At 41.3% G+C, this 18,717-nt stretch overlaps 1 protein-coding gene across 2 annotated transcripts in view; it reads right to left on the minus strand.

Moving 5' to 3' along the window:
- lamc3 (laminin, gamma 3) overlaps window positions 1-18,717 on the minus strand; it is a 252,084-nt gene that overhangs the window by 48,481 nt on the left and 184,886 nt on the right. For both annotated transcript variants that reach the window (XM_057818403.1, XM_057818404.1), the window contains exon 14: window positions 15,812-16,039. In XM_057818403.1, coding sequence (XP_057674386.1) covers window positions 15,812-16,039 — 228 coding nt within the window. The remainder of the gene's footprint in view (window positions 1-15,811; window positions 16,040-18,717) is intronic.

Consider the following 18,717-nt stretch of genomic DNA (forward strand, 5'->3'; position numbering starts at 1 on the left):
TTTACCCATTGCAGATTCAGTCTTCCCAGCCTTGGGCAGGTCTACAATTTTGTCTTTGGTGTCCTTCGAAAGCTCTTTGGTCTTGGCCACAGTGGAGTTTGGAGTGTGACAGACTGAGGTTGTGGACAGGTGTCTTTTATACCGATAATGAGTTAAAACAGGTGCCATTAATATAGGTAATGAGTGGAGCCTCGTTAGACCTCATTAGAAGAAGTTAGACCTCTTTGAGAGCCAGAAATCTTGCTTGTTTGTAGGTGACCAAATACTTATTTTCCACTAATTTTGGAAATAAATTCTTTTCAAAATCAAACAATGTGATTTTGTTTTTTTTCCACATGCTGTTTCTCATGGTTGAGGTTTACCCATGTTGACAATTACAGGCCTCTCTAATCTTTACAAGTAGGAGAACTTGCACAATTGGTGGTTGACTAAATACTTATTTGCCCCACTGTAATTTAAAAATACTTATATCGGCCCTACCTGATAATATCGGAAAACTCTACTTTTGACTCACATATTCTCGACAGAGACGCGAACCTAAATTGTAAAACACTTAAGTTTGTTGGATGTAGACAAAGCACGGCACACTTTGATGACTCACCATAAAACATCAAACTAATAACTCCACAAGGTCGTGGAAGGACAAAACACGGCGCCCTTGAGATTCATGGCGACCCCCCTACCGGCAAACAAACGTATAGACGCAATAACTCTGCCCCTAGATGCAGTGATTTGTTTGCAGCTTTGTGCTCATCCATCAACGGCCGCCTTCTGCTAACCGCGCGGGCCCCGGAAGCAGACAAAAGCCCAAACAAACAAATAAATAACATTCTTACAGTCCGGAGTTCAGCACATACTGGTTTGTCACATTGACATTTGTGCGGGGCCAACTTTTCAGGGGGGAAACGGAAGGGAATAATTCAAAGCTGTTTTGCATGGCTTAAATGTCACAAGTGCTGCAGTCTGGAAGAGGAAGCCAAGAATTACAAGTTGCCTTTTTTCATGAATTAGAAAAAAAGAGGAGAACAGCCTTCAGAAAGGAAATACCTGTCCCATTGCATCAATTATCGCATAAGAAAACACTTGGCTCATTAGCATGCTAGCAGGTGAGTCAATGTTTACCAATAAACGATTCCCCCGCCCTCCTCAAATGGCCGTTTAAATGCCATCTCTGAGAGGCCGTAAGTGCAAAAAAAAGTCAGGCGGCAAGTTTGGGCCAAGATCACTGATGGAAAATTACCACATTTGTGACAACTGTGAATCCTCAGAGGTGGGTAGAGTAGCTGAAAAAATGAAGTAAGAGTAGTGTTACTCCAAAATAATATTACTCAAGTAAAAGTAATCATGCAAAAAATTTACTCAAGTAAAAAAACATTTGCTGAAAAGTAGGGCTGTCAAAATTATCGCGTTAACGCGCGGTAATTAATTTTTTAAATGAATCACGTTAAAATATTTGACGCAATTAACGCACATGTCCCGCGCAGACAGTATTCTGCCTTTTGGTAAGTTTTACAGCAAGGCTTTTTGTGCTGTCTAACAGCGAACTCTTGTGGTCGCTTTGCGACATGGTTTATTGTCTTCTTGCCAGCTCAATATGGCTGCACGACGTCTCGGGCTGACGCCTACGTTGTAATGTTGTGCCTATATGATCCTTGGACAAGATTTGTCCGTAAGTATGGTTGTTGTAAAGAATGTACATATTATGTCAGTAAGCGAAATGTTATATTTTTTGTATGAGACGCTTTTTGTTTATGTTTAGTGAACCTGTATAGCGTGCTAAGCTAACGTTGCTGCTAATGCAATGCTTGTGTACTTTTTTTTGTAGTTTTACGACGGTCTAAAGAGGACAATGGTTTGAGGCCATTTTATTCATAAATCAGATGAAAAAGGAAGAAGTCTGATTATTAAGACGTCGTTCACTAGCTGTCTAGCTTTGGAAAAAGTAGACGCTTCGGAGTGAGGACAGCATAGAAAGATTTAAAAGACAGTAGAGTGAAATGCCCACTACAGTCCTTATGTACCGTATGTTGAATGTATATATCCATCTAGTGTCTTATCTTTCCATTCCAACAATTTATTTTACAGAATATATATATAATTTACAGAAAAATATGGCATATTTTATAGATGGTTTGAATTGCGATTAATTGCGATTAATTAATTTTTAAGCTGTAATTAACTTGATTAAAAATTGTAATCGTTTGACAGCCCTACTGAAAAGACTACTCAAGTAATGAGTAACATTTTGCGTAACTGCTTGCGATGTTCGATTTTTTGTTGTTGTTAAACAATGGTATTTTTGTTCTTAGCACAAAGTTCTATATGAACTGTTATTATTATACTGTACAATAACCTAATACCAGTGCTTTATTTGTAAATCATAAGGTGCCGGAACGCAAAGTACATATGACAGCGCAGGGATGACGGCACGGGGACAGGTCCCGGAACATATTGTCAGAGCCCGAATGGGGAAATAGAAAGAAGAGGAGTGAATGATGGCTTCCTTCACTTTATTGTTAACAGTTAGATAACAAATAAGAAAAATAATAGCGGACTGCTGCAACATGCGACCGCCAACTTCGCTCTCACGCCGCACTCTTCTCCTCACTTCCCGCTACGTCAACACCAGTGTTGTTAATAACGGCGTTAGACTATAACGGCGTTACTAATGGCGTTATTTTTTCAGTAATGAGTGATCTAATGAATTACTTTTCCTCATCTTGGCAACGCCGTTACCGTTACTGAGGCAGGAAAGGCGTGCGTTACTATGCGTTACTAAGTTGGTTGAATAAAAAAAAGTCTGAGAGAGACGGACTCACGGAGACGAGAGAGCAGAGCAGGAGTGGGGAAGACGCCGTTGCAAACGCGATGCTAGGTGGCTCCGATAATATCTGACTGTAGCCACAGCCTAACAAACTACGCCCACATGATACGGTAGATATCACATATTATAGAACTAGATGCAAATGAGAGACACGGCTGCATTGGCAACATGTTTTAAGAACTACATGTGTTAGTAAACAGCCGCCATCTTAAAGCAGTAGACCTCTCAGGAAGGCTCTGATGTAGAGATCGTTCCAAGCGAACCTAAGTAACTATTGTTTTTTTGTTTTGTTTTTTTTTAAATCTATTTTTTTTTTAATCTAAAATGCTCCTAAATCGGCAAACTCTTGACTTAAATCTATCTTTAAATGACGAAACAGTTTTAGAACTTACACATGTTGAAAGTAGACAGAAGGGAACTAATGCAAAAACGGGAGCAATTTTAACAACTTTACAACTTTAACAGTTGATTCATAACTTTAAATGACTTCCACACATAGAAAAGGTTGCTATCTAGTTATCGCAATACCCTTGCGTCTAGTTAAGTGGAGGGTAAAGAATCGGGCTAGGGCCAATTGTCCCCAAAACCCTTTAACTTCACATTGCGTAACCTGTTTTTTTTTTTTTTTGAGAAAAAAAAAACATGAAAATTATCACAAGTTACTTTGCCAAGTAACTAATTACTCTTACATTCAGGTAACTGAGTTACTAACGCAATTACTTTTTCATAGAAGTAATTTGTAACTGTAATTAATTACTTTTTTAAAGTAAAATTAACAACACTGGTCAACACTCTGCTGTCCGATGGTCCCTTCAAGGGCCCTCAAATAGTTACGGACATTACAATATGCAGAAAATGGTACTGAAAACAAAACGCAAATGTCCACTTGCCATGCTGTGGGACTTTCCTTGTTTTCTTTCTTTTCTATGTGCTTTTTTGACTCGTTTTGACCCCCATTTTCCTTCTTTTTGAAAAAGGACAGTAAATGCAACTGTCTTTTTGGCATATTGAAATACCGTTTGATCCTGGCTGCTTGCTCCCAAGATGCCGTAAATTTCAAGTTTTTTTTTTTTTTTTTTAATGTCAGGGGCGTGATTTGTTGGTCACGCTTCTCAGTGCATCAACAAATCTCCGACTCTTTCAAATGACGTTAAATTTTTATAAACAACATGCAATTCTTGGGATTTGTTGTGTAAATTAATTTATGCATATTATTATTTTTATTTTACACTGTAATGTCCTAACTGTGTGTAATATTCTGATGTTTTCCGAGGCACCCTGAAGTGCACGCAACGTTACTGTTGTTTTGGTCACGTGATTCGGGAGTGCGATAGAGAGGCACAGGCTCTATCAATTGCTCCGCATAGCCTGCCGAGAGCCCCAAGCTGTGTTCCTACTGTTAGCTCCTTGTGTTAATAAAGAAACAAAGTTGCCAGCACGTCGTGTGTTCGATACCTTTGTCAACAAAAAGCTCAAAACAAGACACTATGCACGATCCGTTTAAGAGACGCTGGGACTATAGAGCTCTGAGTAGTAGGAGGCGAAGGGGAGACGAGCGAGAAGCAAAAGTTCGCAGTCGAATGTGGCGGCAGTCCGCTATTATTTTGTTTATTGTTTTCTTATTGTTGCCACAATAAAGTGGAGAAAGCCGTCAATGACTCATCTCCTTCCTTTCCCCCCAACGTTTTTTTATTATTATTTTTTTCTATATGCACGAGAGGTGCCGGGTCTGCCAAAATAAGTCCCGGAACACAGGGAGGCCAAAATCAAGAGGTGCCGGGACATGTTCCGGCTGAAATTAACCCCTGCCTAATATATAACCACATCAAGCCAAACAAATACAAAAAAAAAAAAAAAAAAAAAAAATCATCAAATTCTGTCAAGAGAAAGAAAAACACAGAAATGAAGCATCAATTGTCTAAAGAGCATGAATGCCTTTGAGTGGAGAAATCATATTTCCTCTTATGAAACTAAATAGATTATATATCCGCTTTTCCGCTCTATGTCACATACTTAATTTTTTGCGGTGTTTTGAAGATGGCACTTGATTGAACAGGCTGGCGTGATCGTAGAACGCAAAGCTTGAGTCGATTGGTATAGTGGAGTCATGTGATTATTTTGCGACGTTTCATTAGTTAAACTGGTAGACCCACTGTAAAAAGTAAAATCTAATAAGTAGAATAAACAGGAATAATGTAACAAGTGGTGTAGCCCATAGTAGCGGAGTAAGGCGCAAAACACACGGGAGGCGACGTAGTTTCTATGGAACGAGCGCGACGAGGCGAAAATCGCCTGCCCTCTTGTGGTGAAGTGACACGCGATGTTCGTGCATGTGTAATTCGCGTTCTTACGCGGACCAGCGACGCAATTTAAGAAAACAGAAAATAGTTCTATTTCTGTCACCGGGCACTATAACCAATCAGCAATGGATTTATTGATTGACAGCTCACCTGCAAGAACACAGGTCAACCCGGAAATTGACATCCACAGGCCACAATTTGTCAACATTATACAGTGGTCCTTCGACATACAAGCATTTTGACATCCGATGTAAAATTTGACTCATTTGTCTCAACATATGACAGCATGCTCGAAATAAGACGATTTATGACAGTGTCAAAAAACCTTTCATTAAATGAATTTTTCGTGTACCAGGCTTTGGTAGGGGCTGTTTACATGGTGACTCTCCGAGAATACGAAAAATTTCAAATTTGCATTTGCATTTGCGTCTCTATTTGAACAATGTCGCGATTCCGCATGAAAACGATGTAGTATTCATGCCAGGCCCTAGGGGGCAGTGCAGATTTACTAGAATTAGAATGATGCACTTTGACCCCACCAAGCTCCCTCAGCCCGGAAAAAAAATATGCCCGCCCACTCGGAGCAATGTCATTTTTCTTTAGCTCGAAAAGGCACAAAAATTGAAACGTTCAACATATTTAAAGATATTATTAAAACAGTAAGTTAAAGCTGACATTCTGCCATATTTGCTGTTTTTAATGTTTAGTAGCACCACTGCGCACGCCCAATGTGACGTGTACGAGTGCTGACGTTAACGACGCGGTCTCACACCGCAGGTGTCTTTGATATGCATGCCGAGGAAGCCCCCCCCTCAACCCCCCGCAATCGGATTCTTCCACTTTGGAGGTAGGATTCAGAATTTTTCGTCTTTGCCTTCCGTTTGGTGAGACATACTGTATGTGATGTAAAGTGTTCAAAATGGTGAGTTTTCAATCAAGGCCTGGCCTGGGCAGTGTGCCAAAGTCAGCCTTTTTTGGGCAAAAGGTAGGGTTGCCACCCGTCCCTTTAAAATCAGGAACAATCCGTAATTTAGAATTAAATGTTGCGTTCCGTATATAACCAATACGGAATATATATGAATATATACATTTTTATGCATTTTAGGAGTTTTGGGGATGTCCCTTTTTTTTCTGCCTGTACAGCTTTGGGCGCGAGGAGGGGCGTCCCGTATTTCTATTTCTGAAAGGTGGCAACCCTAGCAAGAGGCCAAATTCAGTAAATGACTAATAGCTCCCTGATCCAAAGTTCAGCCTTTTTTACATCTGGCATGTATGAGAGGTATCCCAGCCTGAACACGACTGCATTGAAATATTACCTATTAGGCTTTGCGCCATAATTGATGATGCCATTTGCATTAGCCCTACAACGCCAACTAGTAGGAACAGAAAGTTACTCATTTGACTTATACATGTCCAGTTCCTTTCAGGTTGGTCAGTGTCGTTAAAACACCTTTTTTATTACTACATTTTAAGGCCCATGTCCACATGTCTGTCTGTTGCCATGACGACCCTATGTTCACTATTAAAAGGAAGTAGATTCCTTCAGGGACTTAGGTAGCTTATAGAGCCTAAAAATTTGGCAAACGAATTGGCCCAATTAGAAGAATCACTTTGGTTTTAATAAGGGCGTGGCTGCACAGCTCCGCAGGGTCTCATTTTTGAAGGACCCTCTTTAATAGGGTTTTTCTCACCTAGGTGTGTGAATGTATTTCTCATCTTCAGATACACAAAAACATCGCTGTCAGCCATGCCCACAACACAAAAGAGGTTCCACACAATAAAAAAACAGTTTCAAGCACAGGTTAGTTTCGCATGATGAGCGGGGGACGATCTGCCACTACCATGAGCTGTTTGCCGATCGAGTTGCGCCAAACTGCGCCGGCCCGTTCAGTTAATGCCTTGTTAGTATTGTTACAGGTTCTTGACCCTTTACAGCAAAGGCTTGCACTGAATTGATTGATTTTCAACTGCGAAAGCTGGCAGTGATTCTTCCCATGGATGGATTAGATGTCTATCGCCATCAACTTTGGGAAATTAATTGAGCATACCTTGCTTGAATGTAATCCTATGAAAGAAAATACGTACAGAATGTTGTTACTCTGCGCACAGAGACATAACTTCCATCATTAGTTTGTGTAAGACCGGCGCAACATTGCTCATTTCCAGTGCAAATATTAACCTTTCCAATGTGCTGCTGTTGCACGACTGCAAACAGAAGCGACGCGACTCGTCGCCTGTTAATAAATCACGATTAGCGAGCTGCGACTTCCCGCCACGGAGGCTGAATAAATTCCACACCCCAGATCGCGTTCCGGCTCCTCCCGTGATTACTCCGCGATTAGGATTCAGGGCGGAGAAAAGGCAGGTCGGGGACACGTTAGCGACCCTCTCGACAAAATTTTCTGTTTATGCGCAAAACATGAGCCTGGCGACGAGGCTAATTTTAGCCGGCGCTTTTCCGCTCGCCTGCCGCTAAAGGACAACCCGTGGGATTGGTTTAAAGAGCGACTCAAGAGGACGCCAGGCGCTCCATATTAAGCACTTGTTTCGTCATTTGCATGCGTGCTACAAGCGTCATGTGAATTATCTTCAAAGCACGAGCGCGCGGCTATAGTTAGCTTGTTGGCTTTGTGAGCAAATCAAGTTGCCGGAGCTTGGGTTGAACTTTTGTCATGATAACAAAGCCGCTACTTTTTTATCCTCGGCTAACTTCATCATTGACGAAGGACAGACAACAGTATAAACGACCTTCATGAAAAAAGATGGTTGCTCAAAGTATTTTAACACAACCCGTTACAGTTCCCAGTGGCGGTTCTAGGATTTTTCTGAGGGGGCCACATGTAACCCTCAGGGACCACGTTTTTCTGCAATCTTTGTTCAGTGTTTGTTTTGGTCAGCAAGGCAATATGCAGATTATCCTGCATGTGGCGGTAAAAACATCTTTGATTGACAATGTCAAGCGAACCAGTGCAGTGTACCTCCATGAAGTTGGCCCCCCTATCAGACGCAAATTCATATAAAAATAATGACAATTGTTTGTGCTACGTTTGTGCAGTAAAAAGTTTCATTTGTGCTGTTGTCGTTTGAGATATTTACAATTCTTTTATCAATAAATGTGAGGTCAACCAGCCCCCAATTTTGATTTGTAATGGCTAAAAATAGTGTGAATCGTTTGTGCTTCGTTTGTGCAGTCTGACTTCCAAACTTCCTCAAATGGAGCATTAGGATACAGAATGACTGCAATGACCAAGTAAATTTTCGATGCAAAATGTTGCGCAAAACTCATAATAATGTAAAAAAAAAACCAAACAAAAAAAAACAAACTTTGTGCCATTTTAACCCCATACACTCCACGCTGTACAATCTGGGACACCTATATCCCCTTGATTTGTGGGTTATAAACAACATTTCTTGTCATAAAGACGTCTTTTTTGGTTAGTATATAGACGAATAGTAGCTCTTTCATTCAACACGAGACGGCAGCACTGTCGCCTCGTAACTAAATGAGTTTTCCTTAGGCAACTGAAAAAATCCAGTCGAAGTTTGCGTCAGTGGCCGCCATCTTGTTCAAGTTTTATATCTTCCCTCTGATGGAATAATCACTTTTGATCAAAATTATATTAGAAATATGGCATCTCAACGACAAGGCAGGGGTAGAAGAAGGTGTGGAACCATCCGGTCCGTAGGAGGCAAATACACGGGAGATGACATGGATTCGAAGAGGAAGGAAGAGAAGTTGATAAAAAATGGCATTCGATCCCCTTAAAGAAGGTAATAAATTGAAAAAACATATCATGCCATTCATCATGAACATATTAAAGATCCAGTTAAATTGGTTAAGATTTGAGCCCTCCAGACCTACCTTAAACAGAGTGACCCTCATTGCTGAATCACTAACATCTTGTAGTATTGCATACTCATGTGTGAAGTTGAAAATACAGTGGGAAAATTACTGTTTGTAAACAATAAAATATATAATATTTTGTTTCACTTCAGATTGACCCCCTGCAACAGCTCCAAGGGCTAACAAGGGTGAGAGGTAGAGCCGGAGGCATGAAAAGACCCCTCCCAGATGTAAAAGATGAAGTTTCATTTAATTGAAATGAATAGAAAATGTGTTTTTTCAAGTTCCATTACAATAATGTCTAGGGTTGTTCCGATCATGTTTTTTTGCTCCCAATCCGATCCCGATCGTTTTAGTTTGAGTATCTGCCGATCCCGATATCTCCCGATCCGATTGCTTTTTTTTTGCTCCCGATTCAATTCCAATCAATCCCGATAATTTTTCCCGATCATATACATTTTGGCAATGCATTAAGAAAAAAAATGAATAAAACTAGGACGAATATATACATTCAACATATAGTACATAAGTACTGTATTTGTTTATTATGACAATAAATCCTCAAAATGGCATTTATATTATTAACATTCTTTCTGTGAGAGGGATCCACGGATAGAAAGACTTGTGACTTTGTATATTGTGACTCAATATTGCCATCTAGTGTATTTGTTGAGCTTTCAGTAAATGATACTGTAGCCATGCCCAAATCCATGATGGGGAAGTGGAACCATGACTGTGCGTAGTGCTACCAATTGATATATATTCTCTGTGTTGGGAAATAACATAAGGTGTTAAGAAAAAGATCAATTGCTACCTTGCTTCCCCACATTGCTTCCCATGATATTTCTAACTGTAGGGAGAGGGATTGTAAGGCTTTAGCCAATTGAAAAAAGGCTCCAGAGGCTGCCAAAATTCACTGTACTCATTTTACGCTGCCTTTTATCTCTCTATATAGGTACAACGGCGCCATTACAGATTGAGCGCGTCAATGCGTGAGTGGATCGTGCAGCGCATGCATTAATTGCGTTAAATATTTTAACGTGATACATTTTTAAAAAAATTAATTACCGCCGTTATCGGGTTAAATTTGATAACCCTACCTGAAGCCTAAACTAAAGACTCTGTATGAGTGTAACATATTATGTCTGTAACGTTAAATACAATTAGAAAACGAGTTAATTAAAATATATACATATATATATTAAAAAAAGGCATGGCCGATATTTCTTTGCCGATTCCGATACTTTGAAAATGACGTGATCGGACCCGATCTATCGGGATGCCGATCGATCGGGACATCTCTAATAATGTCTATTGTTTACAAGCTATTGTCAAAAAGTGCCATTTTTGGAATGTAAATTACTCCATGTTCATTTACTCAACCTCGATGCACAATATGTTAAATTATAGCTATTGTTAAATTTTTATGATCAGTTGTCAAACCCTTACTGAGATTTATAGTTTATCATTAATCAAGCAATGTGGGTGATTTTCCATATGGCCTTTGATTCTAACTTTAGCTGGTTAAAACACTTTCAAAAAATGTAAAAAATTGGAAAAAAAAAAAAATCCTGACATAATCCTTTGATGATTTAGGATTTTTTTTAGTTTATAAATACTCAGAGAAACAACCCCTAATCACTCAGAGTGTATCGGGTTAAGTGAAATACATTTCCCAGGGACCATTCACGACAAAGTGTTCAAAAAGAGCTGCGCCATGAAGACCGAGTAAGAGCAGGTGCGACGAGGAAAAAGGAAGATGAAAAAGAGCGAGAACAAGCCGGCGAGTGTTTCATGGGGGGGGCTCCCGCAACATAAAGAAACGCACGGTGTCTGCAAGCAAATGAGACGTCGTTAACGTAAGGGCATATAACCGGTCTAATCAAGCGCTTGTGCCACACATGCAGTCGGAATAAATAGCAGTGGGACACTATTTAAAAATCAAATTACAGCCACTGCCATTCCTCCTATATCCAATGCATTGGACTGTCAGTGGCTGCCTATTAGTAACACATTTATAGATCTTTTTTTTGCAAATTCAATGATCATCATATGCATGCAGACGTATAACGACACACAATTATCTTTGCAACATGACGATAAACACATTGACATGCAAGGCTTGAAGGAGCACAAGTGATGCAAACCTCCCTTTTTAACGAGAATTTCAACATAAAAAAAAGTAAACAGAAGTCCAACTACCAGAAAACATGGAGGAAAGTGACACAGATAATGCACAACTTAAAACTTCATAGAAAGCAAAACATTAATACTAATACAAGTACCTTTGTGATAAAGGTTTAAAGTAGAGCTGGTGTTTTCCCCCCATACTTTCCAATCATGATGATGATCACAATATTTTCTTCAATTTTGATTTTATTCCCCTGCATTTTAACTGATGTAGCAGCACAAAAAAAATATAACAGCACTATATAGGATTTTTAGAGTTAATTCAAAATACTTTTGTACTCCATGCACGCTCCCTCTACCATTGCCCTGATTAGTACACAGAGCCCTGAAATTTTGAACTGCCCGAAAGAGCCATTTTTCTTTTCGTCCACGCGCATCCCCGCGGTAGCAGCGCTGTTCCACAGAGCATCGACCTCGTCTCCGCTGGGCAAAACCACTTTTCTAACCCACTTAAAGTGCCTGTGACACAAAAAAAGCATGTTTATTTCATATTACACGCCGTATTTTATGCTTTGCTTGGATGTGTGTGAAAGTGATCGATATATTTATTCATTTTTTTTAATCCCACCCCATGAAAATGAGTGACTTCTGGCCAGAGTCTGGATTGAGGAAGAAGGCGAATGTGACGTCAGTGGACTAATCATTTTCACAGTCCAGCCATTAATATTGTATGCAGAAGGACTGCGTATTCAGGTGATTTTGCGGATTAATTCGTTTTTTTTTTTTTTTTGCGTCACGCCAGCCCAATGTGCTGCAGGCTTTTGTTGCTACACCAGGGAGAGTAGTGTGAGGCTTTTTGGATTTCCAAGAGATCCTGTTCAACCCGAAGAATGGGCAAAACAAGTCTGACAATCTAGAGACCATTTGATGGATGACAAAGTGAGTAAGCTACGTGTTTTATGTTCTGTCAAATACTGGGATCCTACCTTTTATATATATATAATAAGGAGGTGGCTTGCATTGTCGGTAACAATGCTCCCTGTCCACCGAGAAGGCCACTCTGCCGACGACCGGCGGCTTGTCGCACACCATAGTCGCCGGCCAATAAGCCCCCCCACTCTTGTCTCTGTATCTCGATTGAGTCGAGACTTCCAACCCCCTCTCCTCTTCGTGTGCCCGCCTATATAGCGCTATCCTTGACTTGGGCCCGATGAGCCCCCCACTCTCGTCTCCCGTTCTCGATTGTGTCACGATTTCCATTCCCCTCGACCTTCTTCACGTGCCCGCTTATAGAGCGCTATACTCAGCTTGGGCTCAGGGAGCCACGCGCTCCGACATCAGCCGGTTTGTCCACCAAGAATGCGCCATTTTCGGCGTTCATTCCCCTCTGCGTCCCCGGCGACGAGCACTGCCTGCCCGCTGGGGCCGCAGCAGAACGACGAGCCGAAACCTGCTCGCTACCGGAGCTGGCCGATTGGTGACAATCACCCCTGCCGCTGTGTCTGACATGAGTCGGGGTAGTTTTGTGTGATTTTTCGTTTTCGAAAGGCGAGGAAGAGACTTGGAAGAGCTGCTCGGTTTAAGTTAGCATATCACCTAGCTCTCACGCCTCCTGTTTTGACTACGCTCTTTCCTCTGTCTCCGAAGCCGGGGCAGGGAAATGACAAAAGCCGGACTAAGTCCGGTGGCATAAATTACCGTTTGGGAGGTTTGAGAAGTCCGCTGTTTTGACCATTATGCAGTAATTTAGCCCTGTCGTACTGAATAAATGCATTTTTTATATTTCATATTCCATTTCGCACAAGAGTGGTATTTGTCATGACCATAGCATTAACTTAGCAATTGGGGAAAAATATTTAGATCATATTTTGATAAAAAGAATATCCTCCCCAAGCCGAGCTCTCCCATTTTAATGCAGACATTGCACTACCCTCCCCACACAATCCCATCACGGTGTTAGGTAATGGCTGACAGCCGGGAACCTGGCAGCCACAGTAATAGGGTGGTAGGTGGGTGCCACACTTTTTCTCTTCGCTTCCGGGAGTGGCCTCCCCTCTGCCTGGGCTGCTGGCCGCGGGGCTGGGGGGCGGTTGGGGCTCTGATCTCGCGTCGCCCCACGGTGGCTCCTCGGCGTTCTCCTGCTTCCGCCTTCCCCTCTATTTTCTGCCTGCCCTGCGCTTCGTTGCGGGTCGCTGGCTGGACGCCGGTGTATCAGCTGGATTTCGCCTGCTTCGGCAAGGGACCCTGCCCTGCACTGGGCTTGGTGGGCCGCTGGGGGTCCCGTGGCATGCTGCGCTGGTTGGGGGGCTGTCTCATGGGCCGGGTGGGCGGTTGGGGGTTGGGTTGGTGGTGCATCCCCTCTTCCCATTCCTGAGGGCCGGTTGATGGGAGCACAGGTTGCCCGGGAACCACCCTGGATCCCGGGGGGGTGATGATGGCTCCTTTGCCGGGCTGCAGGAGGAGGGATGGGCTGTGCTTACCCCCCCGCCCGCCTTCCCTCCCCGGGCTGGCTGGGTGGGGGCCGTGGCCCTGGGCTGGCGCCTCTCTGCTCATCTGCGTGGCTGTCGCGCGTTTGGTGGGGATCACATGCGGCTGGATGTGATTGGGCACACCCGGGTGAGGGGTCCCGGTGCGGGGATTGGCGGTGGGGCGGCGTAGGGTCGGTTGCCAACGGGCTTACACTCACAAGGGATTCATACGTTTACTGGGTTCTAGATCACAGAGCTGATTTGTGTACTCTCTACCCCTCTCAATCACTTTCACACCCCCCTCCCCTTCTTTCCCTGGTCAACAGGCCCTCCACATGGTGTCAACTGGAAATACATCTAGCTGATGAAAGCACCAACATATCAATAGTTAGTGTAGGTGTTCAATGTATTTCTTGTTGTTTGTGTTTCTTTTCTTTCTTTTCTTGTGTTTCTTCTGTTTCCCCATAACCCCTTCCTGTTCGCTGCTTTGTCAAAATAAACAATGTATGTTGAATGATCACAATAGGAATATGTCATCTCAATGTGAAACATTAAAATTGGTCAGACCAGCCAGACACTTAGACTTCCATTCTCCGTGTCAAACAGCTGAACAGGACAGGTTAAAAAAAAAAAAAAAAAGAATATCCTGTAAAAATATTGGAGTAGAGATAAAAACAATGATGACATTTAGCTGCTCTCTGTCTCATTCTCGTCGTTCTGAATCTTCCTCCTCCATTGGGCTGAATTCTAAATCAGCTGAAATTGTTACTGTGTTGACATCATCACTCAGATGGCAGCGCCAGAGCGCCATAATAATAGGAGTAGCTAAACGGCAGATTGAAAGACTAATTTCTTGTCATCTGCACTTTGCCAAATTGTTGTATATAGTCAGATCGTCCCAAAGACTTTTTTATCCTGTCACAGGCACTTCAAGACTTGCTGCTACCTGTTTTTTGTTACATTTCTGGTGCTGATTTGATGGTCCAAACGATCGTTGCGTTATGTTTGCGCCAGTATTGTTTTAGTCAACGATGACGAAAACGAAAATATTTCGTCAAAACGAACACATTTTTCATGACGATGACAAGACGATAACGTGCCAAAAATGTGTTTTGGGGGACTAACGATAAGACGAGTGCCAGTTTTCGGCTGAGACAAGAACGAAATGAAAATGCGCAATAGTTTCCGTCACATGTTCACAATGGGTGACATTTTAGCCTGCATCTTAGCAGTGTCTGGTTGTGTCAATCATATGACGTGCTGCCCCCCCCCCCCCCTCCAACTCGCCAGTGTCCTGTCCTCTCAAGGCATGCACACACGGTAAGATTTGTTTTCTTTTCTTGCCCAGAGAGAAAATGCAATGTTGCTTTAGCCTTTTCGGGTATGTGCTGAGTGATCATCACACACTAAATTTAACTCGTAGCGTTAGCATAGCGTTCGCGTTAGCATTAGCCTAATGCTAACAGCGAGCATCGTCTTAAACTCAGACTTTTTTATTTATTTATTTATTTATTTTTTAAATAGTTTGTGGTGTCCAGGTGGGTATAATTCATTGAAAATAATGTCCTGTTTTCCTGTTAGTGTGTATTATCACCAAGTACACGTTGTCTTTGTAGACGCTGCAATTTGTGCTTGAAATAGTTGGAAACCTTTATTTATTGATTTATATTTAGAGTAAAAAGTATTTTACAAACGAGAACATTTTTAGTAAACATTGACTAAAACTAGACGAAATTAGTCTTGAATTTTCATCAGCAAAAACGAAATGAAGACAAACACATTTTGTAATGCCTAAAATATGATTAAAACTAATAAGTACTATTGTCCAAAAGACTCAAGATCACCGCACGAAACCCTATGATTTCATACACAACCTAAGCGACGCTTGCATTAAAAGCCGTTAGCGTCCGCTAACTGGGTTGCGATTGAGGAATGAGAAAAGATGAGAGCACTACCCGTCTGCTTTTTACAGGCGCGAGTTTGCTTACTTTCCTCCCTTCCTCCATTGCGTGAAAAACACCCGGGGGAGGCCTCGCGCACTCACGTCAATATAAATAAATAAGCTTGGCGTGTTTGCGCCGCCCAACAGCTGTCGCTTTACTATTTTACGGGACGTCGCCCGTGGGAAGTGACTCCGAAAAGCCACCCAAAAAAAGGTTTTTGTTGTGAATTATGCATTGGAAAAAACTGCAAAGTCTCAGTAATCAGGATTTGAGTTGAAAATCATGGAGTGTTAATTGCTGACCGGATTCCGGGTGGCAAATCCCATGCTGGTGGCAGTCGCACGGGATACACGTGGAAAAGGGTCCGCCACCTGGGACCTCCCTGGTGAACCCGGGTGCGCATCGCTCGCAGAATTGACCCAGAAAGCCAGTGGGACAGGTGCAGCTTTCCACCCAGGGGGCAGGGGGTGCTGTTGGGTCAGCAGTGGGGGACGCTGAGGACAAACTCACCCCGGAGAGCTGGGAGGTATCTGGAGACAAACAGGCAGTGAATATAATGTTTAGAGCCACTGACGGCGATAGTCGTCGTCAATTGCTGTGAATGGCAGCCATTAAGTTAAAATTACAGGAATTGTATTCTTTATCTTCTGCAGAAATTTTTCTTTCCCTGTTAATGGCAGTCAGCGAGGGACAACTTTTAACTTGTAGTTAACTCATTGACTACCACGGATGTATAAACAATGATGTTCAAGCCAGGCTGCGCTCCCATATTGGCCCGAATATAAGACAGTGTTTTTTGCATTGAAATAAGACTGAAAAAGTGGGGGTCGTCTTATATTCGCGGTCTAGACATTATACCCATTCACAATGCTAGATGGCGCCAGATACCATTGAAGCGATGTTCTGTCATGACAGATCTCAGCTTCTCTCAAGTTTAACCAGTTTGCATTATTTTATTACAATGTTTTCCTTATTCAGATTTGTTTCAAGACTACAGTTACAGTTAGACTTCACTTTGATGGTTATTGCAGTTATTGCAGTTTTGTTGTTTTATCACAATAGATTGGTTTATTTACATTTCAAAAACCAGAACCCATTCATTTACAAATGTGATGGCACTTTAGTTTATATTTAAATGCTCAGATATTAGATTTGAATGAGGCAAACTAACGTGCTTTTTCTCCCAAATATATTGTTTTAATCATTTGTTTCAGATGCACTGTAATTATTTTCTGTATAAAAATTTTGTGTTCAAAAAGTCTTTTTTCAAACTTGAGTCTTGAAAAAGAGGGGGTCGTCTTATAATCAGGGCCGTTTTATATTCGGGCCAATACGGTAGTAAGCTTTGCTGTATTATCTTGGCAAGAGAGAATATGCAAGCCTTTAAGGGTCTGTGCTGAGTGATCATCTCTCTCTAAATGTAACTTGTACCATTAGCATCAGTGATATTTTTCATCAACAGTGACTAACGAAAATATTTTTTCATGATAGTGACGAAACGATAACGAGCCAAAATGTGTCTTGGGGACTAAAACAATGACACAAATGCCAGTTTTCGTCTGACGAGACGAGACCAAGAATAAAATGCGCCATAGTTTTCGTCACATGTTCTTAATGTGTGACATTTTTGTGTGCAGTTAGCCTGCATCGTAGCAGTGTCTGGTTGTGTCACTCATGTGACGTGCTGTGCCACCCCAAACTCACCCACTAGTGTCCTCTCCAGTCTCCCTATTGCTTGTTTTGAGACATACACGGTAAGATTTGTCTTCTTAAGTTGGCAAAAGAGAATATGCAATGTTGCTTTAGCCTTTGAAGGTCTATGCTGAGTGATCATCAGATTAAATGTAACTCGTAGCGTTAGCATAGCATTCACGTTCACGTTAGGCTATTGCTAACGGCAAGCGTCCTCGTAAACCGTCAGAGAGATTTACATACAGTTCTTAGCGTCCAGGTAGTTATGATTAATTGAAAATACTTACTGCTGTCAAATTTATCGCGTTAACGGGCGGTAATTATTATTATTATTTTTAATTAATCATGTTAAAATATTTGACGCAATTAACACATGCACGGAATGACCTGTTCATGCGTTGCCTCAAACAGTTTACAACGTTTTAGCACATTGACAGCGAAAAGTCAGAGAAATGCGAGTGGACACAGGCGTTCATTGGACCGCACCTGTTATAGGCTTAAGCTTTGGCAACTCTTTCACACCAATTATAAGTATTGTGTCGTATGACGTGTGGAAGAATGACAGGAGGCGATATTTTCCTTAACATGCTTAATTGAACACAACCCAGAACATACAGTATACCATTTGCAGCCACCACTTACAGTCATGGATGCCCAACTTCCCATCATGCATTTGGGCGGAACAGTTAATTTGCTACAGTATCATTCAGTGAAAGCACAACAAAAATAATATTTCTATCTCTTAAAAAAATAGTGTTCACAAAAAGAAAAGCGCTCAATGCACAGAGAACTGGCATTCCCAATCAAAATAGCTATGCAAAATAATTAAGATTAAATTATTAATTATTCTAATTCAAAACTCACCATTGACACCTTGTGGTGTATTTCAGTCACTACCTTATGTAGTTAAAGACACTGTGGAAGAACAGCAGGGAACCCCATGTGACGTCACCGCTCGGCTACGTCAACAATGGCGAGATATTAGTTTATTTTTTGATTGGAAATTTTACAAATTCTAATAAAATGAAAACATTAAGAGGGGTTTTAATATAAAATTACTATAACTTGTACTCCAATTCATCTTTTAAGAACTACAAGTCTTTCTATCCGTGGATCGCTTTAACAGAAAGAATGTCAATAATTTAATGCCATCTTGTGGATTTATTGTTACAATGAACAAATACAGTACTTATGTACAGTATGTTGAATGTTTATGTCCGTCTTGTGTCTTATCTTTCCATTCCAACAATAATTTACAGAAAAATATGGCATATTTTAGAGATGGTTTGAATTGCGATTAATTACGATTAATTCATTTTTAAGCTGTGATTAACTCGATTAAAAAATTTAATCGTTTGACAGCCCTAATACTATAATATACAGTATATAATAAGAGTTAAAAACTTGCTTTTACTTACTAAATATTTAGCCGTTTTTCTGACATGTTACATTGCATTTTCTGGAATGACAATTTCGAATATATTTTTTTTCTTTTTTAAAAATAAACGTCTTAACA

The sequence above is a fragment of the Corythoichthys intestinalis genome, chromosome 17, assembly GCF_030265065.1.
Source record: "Corythoichthys intestinalis isolate RoL2023-P3 chromosome 17, ASM3026506v1, whole genome shotgun sequence".
Classification (NCBI taxonomy): Eukaryota; Metazoa; Chordata; class Actinopteri; order Syngnathiformes; family Syngnathidae; genus Corythoichthys; species Corythoichthys intestinalis.